General features: G+C 30.8%; 1 protein-coding gene and 1 pseudogene across 1 annotated transcript; both read right to left on the minus strand.

Moving 5' to 3' along the window:
* Positions 1-2,776: 2,776 nt before the first annotated feature.
* LOC134243122 (uncharacterized) lies at positions 2,777-7,411 on the minus strand. The gene is made up of 6 exons (XM_062725348.1): positions 7,387-7,411; positions 6,160-6,233; positions 5,746-5,880; positions 5,543-5,656; positions 4,779-4,859; positions 2,777-2,912 (listed from the first exon to the last, which is right to left on the minus strand). The coding sequence occupies exons 1-6, from the start codon at positions 7,409-7,411 to the stop codon at positions 2,808-2,810; spliced, it is 534 nt and encodes a 177-aa protein (XP_062581332.1). The 3' UTR covers positions 2,777-2,807.
* A 931-nt stretch (positions 7,412-8,342) lies between these two features.
* On the minus strand, positions 8,343-15,128 carry LOC134243129 (multiple epidermal growth factor-like domains protein 10; annotated as a pseudogene).
* Positions 15,129-15,349: the final 221 nt, after the last annotated feature.

The raw sequence follows: 15,349 nt of genomic DNA on the forward strand, positions 1-15,349 counted from the left end.
AAGGGGCCAGATTGATTTCATATTTACATAAGAAATACAAATGTGAAATATAAAACCCTAGCACCGCCTGTCCAAAGATTTTGACCAAGGTAAACGTTTTTAAAGGTAGGACAAAAACCGGGGGAAAAATAAAGGGTCAAGGTTGTTGGTTTCTAAAATAGGCTTTGTCTCAACGATTACTATGGGGAAATATGAAAGTACCGGCCCTTGCCATTCAAAAATTATGGCAAGGTTAAAGTTTGTAAAACGTAGGATAACCCCAAGGTCAAAGTTGTCGATATCCAATGAAAGGTCTTCTCACAATCATTACAAATATGAAGTAAGAAAGTCCTAGCCCATGTTCAAAAGTTATGGCAAAATTAAAGTTTTTATAAGTACGGAAATCTCCAAAATCAAAATTTTGGATTTCAAATGAAAGGTCTCGTCACAAAAATATATTTGAAATATGAAATTCCTAGTATTTATCGTTGAAAAATTTAAAGTGAATTGAATTTAAAAGTAAAGTTTGAATTTTTCGTGTAAAAATAGGTGAAACTCAAAGGTCAAGGACAAAGGGTCAAGGTTCCGATATAAAATGAAAGGTTTTGTCACAAGGATTAGATATGTGAAGTTTGAAAACCCAAGTCCTAACCCTTCATAAATTATGGAGAAGATTGCATTTTATAAGGAACTCAAACTCCATGGTCAAGGCCAAAGAGTCAAAGTTTTTGGATAATAAAGCGTCTTCTCACAAGAATTACATATGTGAAGTATGAAGGCCCTAGCCCTTACCCTTCAAAAGTTATGGCCAAAGTTGAAGTTTTTTCATAAGTTCAGAAATCGCCAAGGTCAAGGTCAAAACGTCAAAGTTAGTGGTACTCAATGAAAGGTCTCGCAACAAAAAATACATGTATGAAACAAAAAAGTCTTGGTATCAAGAGTTCAAAAGATATGACCAAAGTAAAAGAAATTTTGTTTGAAAATGGGTCAAACTCCGAGGTCAAGGTCAAAAGGTCAAATTTGGTGATAACCAAAGAAAAGTCTTTTCACAAGGAATACACATGTGAAATATGAAATTCACAGCTCCACTAAATCAAAAGTTATGGGCAAAGGTTAAAGTTTTTGGGAGAAACAGACAGACAGACACGACAAAAACTATATATCCGCGAAACTTCTTTTTAGGGGGCATAAAAACCCCCCCGAAATCATGAGATAAAAAGAATACTTTAATTTTGTTTTAAAGGTCATTAAAATGTTATGATAGGACAGCCTGAAGGGTTTGCTATGAATTTATTTCATCTCTGATTAATATTTCCTCTGCAACTGGTTTGTAAAGTTTATTTGGGAATTGTAGGCAACATTGATATATTTCCTTTTTCGGAGACAGAAAAGCAAAAGTTATACCCTCTTTTTTCCCTTTTTTGTTAAAATGACTGTTTAAATTATCTTTTAGATTACCTATAAATTAGTACAACCTATATATACCATCGGCTCATGCATTCACCTTTGTCGTCGCATCGCATATACCACCCCTGTTTGGCTCAGAAAATAGTTTGTTTCAATTCATAATGATTAGAACATGAATATTATATTTTTGCAAAGTAGATCTTAAATTTTGTTTTTTTAGATAAAGTTTAAAACTTTTTTCCTTTTTACGCCAGCCATTCCAGAGGTATCTGAAAGAGGAACAAACGACAACTCTGCATGTAGATTGACAAATTACGTCCCAATTCACAAACACAAAGCAACATTTCTAAAGATTTATTGAGAAATCTCGTTAATCATATTCAAATTTGAAGGTACCTTTCATTCACGAGATCGTGACCTTACGCATAAAAGAGATAAAAAACATATTCAAGTTCAAAAGTCCATTAAGCAATACAATAAGGTTAACGTATTCTATCCCTAATGGGAACAAATTCAATGAAATTGAATACATATAGATTTTTAACATTAATACTCAGTTTATTTAGACATACCCCCCATTTATTACCATGAGTATGTATAGTGGAATGTGTTCTAATTTATTGCCTTGAATCTTAGAAAGAGTTATCTCCTTTTTTTTTAATTAAAAAAAAACCAAATAAAAATTTTTATTCTATTTTCATTGTTTCAAGCACTTTCCAAAGCAGGTTTTATTGATATTCAATATATTTGAAATTTTATTTTGAAAAAAAAACGCTTTTCTACATAGACTTCAATGCAATCTTTGTTAATTAACTACCGCTTAGTTAAAATTTTTTTAAACTTTCTCGTGGGCAATCCTTTTCTACTATAAAATGCTTTAATATGATATAGAGTTCATGTACTTAATGGACTTTTAAAAGGGTAGTTTTTTTGGTCCTATTAGGGAGGGAAAACCCTTAATAATAATTACAAAATTTACAATCAACGTTTGATGTTTTTGGATTTTCAAAGAAACATAATCAAAATTGCCTTGAAAAAAAAAAACATGCTTTCCCTGTTGTGTTTTCAAGAATGGAGAATCTTTATTTCAATTAAAACCAAAAAAAAATAATATTTATGTGTTTTGTTATGCAGTTGAAAAAGTTATCAACATAAAATTCATTTGAAAAAATAGTTATTTCATATAACCAATGTGTAGTAATACAAATATTAGCAAAAAAAATATAATTACATGAAAGTAATTATTCTAAATTTTAAGCCAGTTAAACAATAAAAGGCGTTGCTACTTTTGATTTAATGCACTTGTCATTAGATGAACACAGATGTTATCGCAATATAATAAAAAATAAATATAGTTTTTGAATTGCAATAAATAAATTTTGGTTTTATACAAGTAATTTTCCCTTAAAATCATGAACATTTCATTCCAGAATGTTGTCATTGGTTGCTATAAATATTTTCCTCTGATGTTTCCTCTTGTACCCGGATGTAGTCCAGAACAACATTGAGATCATCATATACTCCTCCTTAATAAACAAAAAAAACATTAAAAGATTTCAATTTGACCAGCATATAAATGTATTTTTTTAAATGCATAATCAGATAAAAATAACAATGTATGGCATCAAATGTATGGGGAGATGTATATATTTATATAAGAAGAAACAATAAAAATATAAAAATTTTCGGGAAATGACAACAAAATTATTGCAGAATAAGCTTAAAAAAGGAAATCAATAATGCACTGTATCAAAAGTTAAGGATATACATCCTCAGCCAGGAAGGATAGCTCAAAAATTAGTATTTGATTTGAAATCATGAAAAAGCTTTAAAATGAAATTTTTTCATGAACTTTTCATTTTATTCATCTTTATAAGATGCAAGTTATTGGGAGTCTTAGAATGGGTCTTAAAAAAGTTTTACTGTACCATATAAAAGGAGAAAAAATTAATACAGTTTTGAGACATAAATTTTCTTGAATAAGCCTTACATACCCATGATTATTACATGTAGCGTGATATGAAATGAGATGGATTTGTGGCGTCTTGCAATGATAGCAAAAGCCTTTTACACTGTGTATTATTTCTATTAAATTTCTAATCCTTTACTAAATGTAAATTGAAAAAAAAAAAATTTCAAATGTTTATTTTCAATTATGGCTTCAAATTAATTGGAAAAGACCCAGCACCACAAAATTTAAATTATCACTTTATAAATTTCATTTGTATTTTATAAAATTTAAAATTTGGGTGAATTTTACATTATAAGTTGACAGAAGCTATCACGTCTAACATTCAAAATTTGAAAGTTGAAAGTTGTAAAATGGCTGAGCAATCAAAGTTAGAACTTATTAAGACAGAATAGAATTGTTCCAAAAAAAAGGGCGTTTTCGGAAAGGTGGAGCAGTGAGAGTGAAAAATTCTGCTTTGACATCGGATAAACACCTATAGAGACCAATACATTTTGTAAACAATCGGGAAAACATAGTAAAAGAAGCTGTCATTAGTATTTAAGTGGCATATAATATTTTCGGACTGAAGGAACAGTTTATAGGATTACATGCGTGAAGGAAAACCATCATTCCGAGATTGCAGTGCTGTAAAAATGACTTTCATAACGTGACTTAACCGTTTTTCCGAAAATAAAATCGTTTTTACGTGGACAGAGGTTGGATGATTACAGGATATGAGACAGGCATTGTTAAATACATTATTTTACGTGTAAAACCTAAACATTTTGTTCACATATTTATGAGTGGTTTTAGCGACATAAAAAATGTATTGAGTTAAACGGTGATATGTTGAGAAAAGTTACATGCACAGTTATGCTTTTGAGTCGGATAAGTAAAATTTTATTTTAATGATCCGGGTATGAGTGTATGTCCTTTTTTAATTATGAAATTGTGGTTTTTTTTGTTGAAAACTTGCATTTTAAAAAATGAAACATGGATTAAATGAAAATAATGTTTTTCAAATATATTATCAATGTTTGTCAGTAATTATTAATGTTGTCCACGAACTTTACGGACAACCCTCGTAGAATACATGACGGAAATAGAACACAAAAAGTACCAAATAAGTATAAAATATGAGTATTTCTCTAAGTCTGGATACCTATCGTTTTTTAACCAAAAATATATTTCCTATCAATAACAATTAGAAAATGCAATCCTAATATTCCAATTTGCTTTTTCTGAAAAAATTTTGGAGATTTGACAATTTGCCCAAAAATGATTAATTTTATTCTATAACTTTAAAGAAATATTGTGGATAAATTTACATTTTTGTAATTCAGAAACTTTTATGAGTATTTTTGATTACTTAACTGCTTATTTTATATACCAGGATCGGACTACCTTTAGAGGTTAGGCGAGTATTTATTTAAAAGGTTACCAGAGTGGAGCAGAGTTCCGGTCGCCTTATCTGTAGCTGACGGACGGCAGTAAAAATGTCCACCTCCCCGTCCATAGACAACTGTTTAGTGTGTTAAAGACAGCACAGAAACCCCAAAGAGCTGCACCGTCACTGATAATTAAAAAATATCAATATCCATAGACATCTGTTGTAGTCCGTTAAACACGGTACAAAATACACCACATAGGGCTGCCCCGTCACTGATAATTAAACATCTGTTATAATGTGTTAAGCACAGAACAGAAAAACGGCAACTCCGTATAGGGCTGCTCCATTATTGATAATCTAAAATATTTCAATATCCGTATATAATTGTTGTTTTTACTGAAATTCATTAAGTTAGGATATAAATGTGCCTGCACTTTTTATGCATACATTCCATTAAAGAGACACATATTTGGACGTGATAAAACGAAATCGCGTTAAGGTTGGTTTTTTTTTTTTATTGTCCCCTAATAAATTTTCATTTGCGATTTTTGAGTTTTACGATTTATTTTCTTTACCTGCTGACTACTGTAATGGGGCCCCAGTTTTTTTTTGAAGTGCAGATGAAACTAAATGTAACATCTGTATTGTCGCCTGTGAGTTTTCTGCTTTTTTCAAGCTTCCTTTTGGTTCTAAATCGACACGGAAATCCCTTGTATTTGCCTAGTGAAAAGAGAGAGAGCACAATTAAACGGATCTTCAAAATCTATGGAGTTACAAACATATTTCAAAAAGTAAACGTCCAGTTCATTACCTACCCCTTCTTGGAAAGTTATTGTTGAAAATTTGAACTGTGACTTGTTCCCGTCACAATTTACCGTGAATGGAGAGACGGGTTTTTTACTGTTGGCAGCCGGTAGCCACATCTTTGTCTACATAGCATAGAGATTATCAAAATGAACATTATTTATTAGTAAACGTTTGTAAGAATAAAATCAAGTTATAAGAATTATTTAGTCACCGATTCAACTTTCGTAAGGGGGTCCATACAAACGACTTCATCTGATTCGTGGTCGGTGAGCAGGCGCAGAAAATCTACAGCGTCCCCTGCTTGGGGATAAGGTGTTATTATAAATGCCTTGTTCATGGTGTAGGACTGAAAAAGAGAAATAAGCTAAGTCAATATAAGAGCATTTTTTTGTAAATCACCTTACATAACTTCGCTTACATGTATCATTCATTGAAAATTTGGTTTAATTTTTCAGCACTGTAGATATTAATTAATATTGATACTTATGGAATTTTTTTTTCCGACAGTTTGCATGCATTTGAAGTACTTTCATTCAATATCAAGGTTTGATTTAGTTGTTATGTACTTTTATTTCTTACAATTAAAACTCATTTTAATCAATTGAAAAAATAAACATTTACATACAGGAAGTGTAATGGCATTGATGTAGTTCCCGCGTTTTGGTACACTTGATGACAGGAACAGGCGATACTTGTCAACTAGAATTGAGAAGTTTTATTTGTATAGAACCCATCTCAGTAAGTGCATAACTCAAAAGATTATACTCAATTAACAAAAAATAAATGAAGCAGCATCTTTGTTACCGAATTGGTTGAGCACTGTAATGGCGACAAGAAAAAATTTGACAAGTTTACATGTTCACCAGCCTCGCTATACATGAACAGATTTCTTTTTATATTGCCGAGAACATGATACTGATCTTAAAAAGGGGAATATTCTTAAATTTACACAGGGAAAATAGTGTTTACTTATTTTCCTTTGTAGCCTAAGAAGAAAATTAAAAAAAATTTTTTCATCGTTAACTTTATGGCAAACAAGACAAACAAGCTTTTCTTTTGTCAACTTTCCTATGTTAACAATTCCATTTTCCGTTCATATGCAGGGTGCAAAATTTGGGGTTTTTATGGTTCAACTTTCATATAAACTATAATTTAAAGAACCGTTATGCATAAATAAGTAAATGCAATGAGTATTTTCTTTAAACGTATGGAAAATTTAGTGGAAAACACCTAGTTTACTTCCGCTGCTCTCTATAGCAAATTTGTAGGCTGCTTCCGTGTATCTGGGCCTCACTCTTAGGAGATTCTAAATATGTGAGTTAGATAAAGATGATTCATTTTTTCATCAATACCATCTTAAAATCATGTTTGAACAAGCAAAAGGGCATAGATTAATATTTTTAAATTCGAAATTGAATAAAAATAGATTTAAAGTAGTAAAATAGAATAAAACGGACAAAAACAAAGAAAGGTTTCAATTTCTTAAAAATATAGATATCTATCTAAAAATTTTCTAAAAAAAAGGTAAACATAAATTAATCAAGTCAACTATATCTTGGGGTTTTTTAAAGTTTTTGATTTTAATTGACCTATAGTTATAATGGAACCAAACTAAAAATAAAACGTCCAGTTTGTTTTAGTAGACGAAAAATAATTTAAAAATTGTAAAAACAATAACGTTAAAAGAACCGGGAACTTTTTCTTAGTTCGCTTTCGTTGGCTGGTTTATCCAGGATCATTAACTCTGCCTTCCTTGAAAATTGGGTTTTGGTGAGGACACATGTTGGAGCTTTAAAACCTGCTTCAAGCGCGAGAAAAATAGTCTTATACTGCTCCTGTAACGTCCACATACCAAACACCAAAATCAGAATTAGCATAGTTCATTAATTCAAATGCATTTTAATGAGTTATATTTTCTTTTTTTTTTAAAAATGTGCTTTGGGTATGAGCTGTTAACAAACCCTTTTCCTTTTTAATTGGAAAATTTAATAAAATTCTGTTTTGCTCCATTGAAATACTAAGGCTTGTAAAATACATGTAACATGCAATTGCAATGAATTTGTCAGAAGTGTTTCAGAATTATGAAGGTAGAGAAATAAAGCAGAATAATGTGTCTGTAATGTTTTATAATTATTCAATTTAAATATTCAAAATTTTCTCTTGGTATATGCTACACTGTACGTTTTAATGATTTTTTTTTATAAACTAAAAACAATAACATATAAATGCAGTGTTTTGTACGAACTTTGACATTTTTATTTTAAGAAATTATAAAAAAAATTTCCTAAGTTATAAATCATTAATGTTTGCTTTAAAATAAAAAATCTTTGGAGTCATGATTAAAATTAACAATATTTACATTGCTATAGTTGTTGAATGGGGAAATAAAACGAAATGATTATCTAAAATTCAATTTCGTTTAATTTTCATACTAAGTTTGGACCATGTTCATTCGCCTTCCCTATTTTTTTGACGTATTCCGCGATGTTGACTTTTCCTCTCTGATTTTCCCGGTTTGTATAAAGCGTCTAATGCAAATAAGTCCCAGTGCGCCCTATCCCCCGCTAAGGTCATCAGGGTGAAACAAAAAGACACTTTTAAAAGATGTTTTTTCTTCAAAGATACTTTATGATCTATTTCAAAATGTTTTAAAGTCATTTTTTTCATTATAAGATTATATTACATTACTTTTCAATATAAGATTAATAAGCACTTTATATAAAAATTCCAAAGAAACATTTTTTTTTTTCAGCACAATGAAAATGTACGGTAAACAATATCAATTAAATATAAATAACCTGCAATGAACTAATTTGGGGAGATTTTGTTGATCCCTGTCCTTGTCACGTGATCATGGAATACTACAAGACAGAGCGGTTCCGGAATCCCATGATCCGGCCAGGCAGTGTAGTGGTACTGGGTCACAATGCGGGATTTTTTATGCTGATGATGAAAAGGTGAATTCGGATGGCTTATGTTATTTTTTAATTAATGATGGCGTCAAACCCTCAACAAGAAATATAGCATTCATATTTAATAAATTAATATGTACACTTTTCTTTTTCACATAAATGAGTTTCATGCTCTTCAAAAATGGGATCTTTAGTGTAATTTCTGCTTTGATCTGCAATATTTCCCAAACACTGTGATGCCAACTCATTAAATTTTAATTTATATGTTGCTCACTTAAAATGTCATATTATCTTGCTTAACACAATACTAGATGAAGAAATCCATAAAAAAGATTTTTATTTGAATGAAGGTTTCAACAAAGGTTTCATTCATCACTGATCGTGAAAATATAATTACAAAAATCAATTAAAAACTTTTTTATGGACAATTTGATCCCTTCTTTTCAATCTTATTTTTTTTTAAAGTATTTCAGAATGTATTGAGAGGGGTTTTTGAAAAGTTCGTGGACGATATCAATCTTCGTTATATCACTTATTAGAAATTTAAAATAAAACAATATAATATGTAAAAATATTTGTTTTGTTGGTGTGTGAATTTTCATTCCATTCGATTTAACAGAAATCAATTTACTACATTTTAAAATCAACATGTTTTTAAGGGCAACCACTTAACGGCAATGTATCGTCAAAGCCTAGCGTCAAAAATTTTTAAAAAAAAATTATCTCTACATATTTCACACTGTATAATCCAATGCCCACTCATTAAATCCTTTTTCTAATACTTGAAATATATTTTAAGAATTGCTCTCGATGTATAATTCCCTTTGATAAGGTTTTAATTTCTTTTATTACGTTACTCTGCTTTAAGAGGATACGCAGCTCTGAAGCGTCTATGTCTTTCCTTGACGTTCCAACTTTTTAAAGTTTCTGCTCAGATTTTTACACCGTATCTTCGCAGATTGTCCTTATCAGATACAGAGTCTCTGTCACTCGAATGCTGCCTATATTAACTATTTTTATACATATGCACAACTCGCTTGTGACATATTTTCTTGATTCCTCAAACATGTTTAGAGTTCATTCGGGGTTTTTTCCTGGGTAAAACACAAAATTGCATCGTTTTCTGCTGCTCCGTGATGTTCTAAAACGTCATCATTTTTGTCGTTTTTAAGAAGGAATACCTATCTTCTCAAGTTGATTTCTATTCAACAAAGCAAAATATTAAGGCATAATTTGGAATACGAATCGATGTAACAATTCTTAAGTTGAATTTCTAGACTTTTTTGGTTTGTGCTCCATGTTACAGAGAATATGACTACAGACATTATTTAGTGTATTCTTTGTAACTTACTAAAGTAGGAACTGCTCGGCAGTCCGAATTTTGCATTGTTTAAAACTTGATAAGTTTTGAATAAATCGTAATTTTTTTTTTTTAAATTAATATGAATCATTTGGATTTATTGTAAAAATATTTCTACCAAATTTGGATAACATGTGACTTAAAATAAAAAAGATATGACAGCTGTCCACAAACTTTTCGAACAACCCTTGTATATATTATTTCATATCTAAATATAAGACAAGCACTTAATAAGTACTTACCACTTTATGGGTTACTCTAAATTTCCGGATTTTATAATTGGCGTAGATTTGCTCCTCTTCCGCCAGTAACGAGATGACACCGAATGTTGTAGACTGATCAGATCTGGCCAGTATTTGGAACATTTCGCCTGATTTATAAATGATTTTTTTTTTTTTGTAAATTGAATAAATGAATAATTTTCAATTAAACAATTGAACTTTTATGTCTCGAACATCCATATCTCAAATATCAGGGATATGCAAGAGAGAGTTGGAAGTCCTTATGATTTTTGTATTAAATTTTGAGTATGATTTTTAATACGATTCTTAAATATCAAAGGTTGCTTGTGTCTTATCGAGTTCAAATGAATGAGGTTTATCGTTATCAGATTTTGTTCAACAAATCTTTGAACATATTTTGTTAACAAAATGTGCAGAAAAAAAACCCTACCTTACTGCTTTCTTTGTGGTTGGTCAGCATGATTATTTGGGCAACATTTTCCTGCCATATCATGGTCCAAAAGTCCTTTATGGTGTTCTGTCGAGGTCCTGTACAAAGAAACAATTATGTTAACACGATTACCTATTGTATTATCATTGTTAAGCAGTATAATACGTCAACACAAAGACAGTGGATATATAAATAAACAGGTGCCCGTTTTATAAGAGAACTTGCAACTTAATCTAGAATTATATTTTGTTTATAACATCATATGTAAACTAAATGCTTATTATCGTTTAAAAAAATATTTTAGTAATGTTTACAATCACAATTTTAAATAGAATAATTATTGTAAAAGAATTACAAAAAGTGGCAATTTCTTTTCTAAAACGTACTCCAAAAGTTTTGTACCTTGTGCTGCAATATATTCTTTTGACTTGACAATACCCTGAAAATAAAAGGAGAATTTTCGGCAATGAAAAGTATTGAAATTTAACTGCTATTACATTTTTTTCTTCAAATAAAATACTAAATTGATTGAAGAGGATTATGATTGACCCTAGAATATTCATATATGGCAATGTTGCATAACATTAATCCTGCTTTTCTTTTCAAAGACATTCTGTGCTTAATTATATTTATTCTAAAAAAGTATTTCGAAAACATAAAATGATAAAATTACAATACCCTTTATAAGGTTTGAATATCCTTAATAATTTAATAAAAAAAACATACATTCAATCAGCTGCCAAAATATGGCCGAAATATTGTCGAGTTGCGAAAACAACAATTATAATCAATCATATATATTCAGTGGGATAAAGTTCTTTTTAATCCTTCTTACGTCAATATAATTGGCGTTGATGTAGTCAGACTGGCTATCTGACAATATGATTCTTGAATGATCATCTGGAAATAATCATTTATAATTATCAATCATTAGATATAAAGCATAATGCAAATTCTTGACGAAATTTTTAAGTGCAGATTTCATAATGTCAATATTGACATATTGTCTTAGCACCATCAATTGTAACAGGCTTAATTGACATTGTTTAGAAAATGCCTATTTCCACATAGATTCATCTAAAGGAACAACATAAGAAATGGTATAACATACATGGAAATGTGGTCTTGAATCTGTTTTTCGGCACGTTTTCTGGCAGCTTTCCAGCATCACAAGGGTACTTCTCACCATAGGGCATGGCCTGTTGAACAAATCATTATACACTGTACTTTCATCAGTTTCATCTCTTTCCTAGATTTATCAAATGTATATATAAAAAATCCTTACAGCATATTCCCTTTTAAAACCATCGTCTTCATTTTTCCTTTTTTCCTTTATTACGTTCTCCAGTTTTTCTATATCTATATCTTGGATTGTTTCCTCATTTAAATAGAAATCTCCATACGGGTTTTCATCATGTAGTTTTTCGTCGTTGTCAATATCATCTTCGGGGTCATTGTTTCCTGATCTGACATCTTAAACCCGGTTTTTTGGAATGTTCGGAATTTATCTGTTTCTCTTTGAATAGTGGTAATCCTTTTGTATTCTCATAAATATCTGTAAACCCCGTCATTTCTTTCTTTGATGATGCTTCAATTTTAAAAATAAAATCATTGCATGCGTATTAAATTGATTGCGTCACGATTCTACATTACAGATATAGAATAACCAATTTATTTGATAAGGTCAAAAAGTCATTTAAATTTGACGTATGTTTTCCTCATACCTGATATGTTTATTTCTTCATTGATCTTCATTGTCTCTTGATCAGTCCCTTTGAAAGTCCGCGACCTTTTGAGAAAGTTGTATTAATTATAAAGATTCTGTAGTTGCTCATATTTCTTATTAAAAGGTACCACTTAACAAAAATATAATGACGTGGAGACACTTGGAAGTGGACGTGAGAAAATAATGAGATAAGATAGAAATATCGATATTCTTTTTTAACAATAGAAAGGATTATGGCCTTACATGGGTGTGATATTTATAAGGTCAATAAAAATGATATTACAATAACAGTTTTAAAAAACACACACACAAGTTTATCATTCATAATTAACATTTTGATGAGATAGATGACAATTTTTCATTACACTTTGTAATGCACAAATACTTTAATATTTCTTCTATTAATCAACTTACCGTTTAATAAAGATGACAACAAGTATGATAACAACGAATACAACAACAATAGCAGCGAATGATCCTCCAACTATTGGAAGCGTACTTTCTTCAGTTTGTAATAGCTGTCTACAAAGGGATCCCCCAAATCCATCAGCACATCCTCCTTCTAAACACCTGCCGTCAATATGGTGACACTGACTCCCACTCTGACAGTTTCCACATGTTTGGTAGCAGTTTGGACCAAACATTCCACCGTCACATTCTTTTAAAAACACAATTGACAATTGCTTTTTACTTTTACAAATTTTTGGTGGTCCTTTTTAAAACCAGAGGTCTTTTGCACAGAGCGAAGGTTCGCCAGTGTTTGCCAAAATTCCTAATTATTAAAACAGAAATGTTTGCGAGCGCTCGCTCTGTTGAATAAGCCTCGGGCTTATAAATATGATTTGTTCACATTTTACCTTTAGTACAAAGCAATCCTTTGTATCCAATCGAACATCCTTGTAAACAAGTACCGTTAATATGGTCACATTGTTCATCGTCCAAGCAGTACCCACAATTTCTGTTACAGTTCTCACCATACATTCTACCATCACATTCTTAGAAAAAGAACGAAGCTATATGAAATTTCGATGTTAACATTTTAAAAAAACCTTCACATTTCAAAGCCTTTGATTTATTGTAATCGATAAAATTGATAAGAACTTTATATTGATCAAGCTTAATATCCGATTCTATCATTGTAAACCCTTCCTAAATCATATACTTTTTTTTTAATTTCCCATATCATGCACTAAACGAAATCATCTAAATACCCCTATTTTTCAAACATAAACACTAAATTTTCTCGAAAACTTCATCCACCCCTGGGGAAATTTTGAGATATGGATAATACTAGCTTATTCATACTTAAAGTTTCTTTTGGCCTGCTTTTTCATAAGCTGAAGATCACAATTACTTACCATCTTCACAGAGAGGTTCCTTATACCCAATTGAACACCCTTCTAAACATGATCCGTTGATGTGATGACAGTGAGAACCATTTAGACATTGTCCACAGCTCTGATTGCATTTATATCCGTACAAGCCGATTTCACATTCTGGAATAAAAAGTTTCAAAGTGTTAATTACTAATAATTCTAGTGAAGTAGGCAAAATATAACTGTTCGATAGGCCATTTTTAAAATAATGAGTGTTTGTCATTCCTGACTGTTTTTCCCGTAATTTTTCAACATATTTATTGACGTTATAAGAGGAATAAAAAGAAAAAGTATCGTGTCCTAAAATGTATTACGAGTCAGTTGGTAGGAAGAGGGCAAATAAACCTTTTTTTTGAAGATGGACTTACTTTTTTAATTCAAGAAAACAAAACCATCTCTAGAGATTGTTACACTAAATTCAGTTGTAGATCATAGGATGTTATCAAACATAACAGAACAATTAGATTTAATCCTATGACCTCAGGTAATTTTTTTGTCAGATACATCAAATATTTTCTTATTTAATGATCTTGACAGTCTTTTCATGTTTTATTTATGATTTTCTAAGTTTAACAGACATAATGATCTGAATAATTGGTTTATCAGCAGTCAGGGTTCTTTTTATGAATGACAAATAATTTTTAACTGTACTTTGATTCTGCTGTATGTTCTTACATGTACAATATAAATTACCTTCAGAACAAAGCACCCCTTTATATCCAGCTGAACATCCCTCTAAGCAGCTACCATTAACATTATTGCACTGTGTATCGCGAAGACAATGACCACAGCTTGCATTGCAGTTATAACCATACGTTCCACCGCTACATTCTTCAAAATAAAGAATAAGTATAATTCATGTTTTTTAAAATTATTTTTTGTTGGTATGGGACAATATTAGATGGTCTCATCAAATTGTTTGCAGATTTACCAAAAAAGTGAAAAAAAAGAATACATACAATATGTTCATTAGAAACTTTCATTCTTAAAGCAATGGCTTCTTCTACAACAACAGGATAATTACTTACCAGTCTTACAAAGAGAATCTGTATATCCAGGAGAGCACCCCTCTAAACAGGTACCGTTTTCATGGTGACAGTCAGCGCCGCCATAGATACACTCTCCACAGGTTTGATTGCATTTCAAGCCGTACCTCCCATTGTCACATTCTGCCAAAAAAGTTTTAAAAAGGCTTCAGAAGATGATGGAAGTTATTGTTATGTACATTTGTTTTCAAACCTGAGTCTGAGTGTGATTACTATTAGCTTTTAGCTTTACTTTTGGACAAAAACACAGACAAAAATTATCTGTTATTGTAAAGACATCAGAATATAAACTATAAACAGGTTAGGTAACTTAACATATTATTGCAATTACCTTTAAGTGCATTGTACTTCAAAGTATCTAACCTTTCTTACAAACATCCCCTTCGTATCCAGCAGAGCATCCATGTGAACAAGAACCGTTGACATGGTGGCATTGTGTATCATTAAAACAAAACCCACATGTTTCACTGCAGGATTGCACCGTACATTCCTCTGTCGCATTCTAAAAATAGTTCACATATGAAACATATGAAAACTAGATGCTGTCATGAGACAGTAATACCCACACTAAGGTGTTTGCCTCTAAATACACACTCGTACATGTTAGGCTTAAAGTCTTCCAAGGAAAAGTCAAAATAATTCTATAATTTACACAGTACAATTTCAACCAAATTTGGCAAAAAGCATCTATGGGTGAAGGGGAACAAAAATTGTGAATTTCAT

This window comes from Saccostrea cucullata, unplaced genomic scaffold (genome assembly GCF_032062105.1).
Source record: "Saccostrea cucullata isolate Sc308-1 unplaced genomic scaffold, CSIRO_AGI_Scuc_v1 ctg13727, whole genome shotgun sequence".
Classification (NCBI taxonomy): domain Eukaryota; kingdom Metazoa; phylum Mollusca; class Bivalvia; order Ostreida; family Ostreidae; genus Saccostrea; species Saccostrea cuccullata.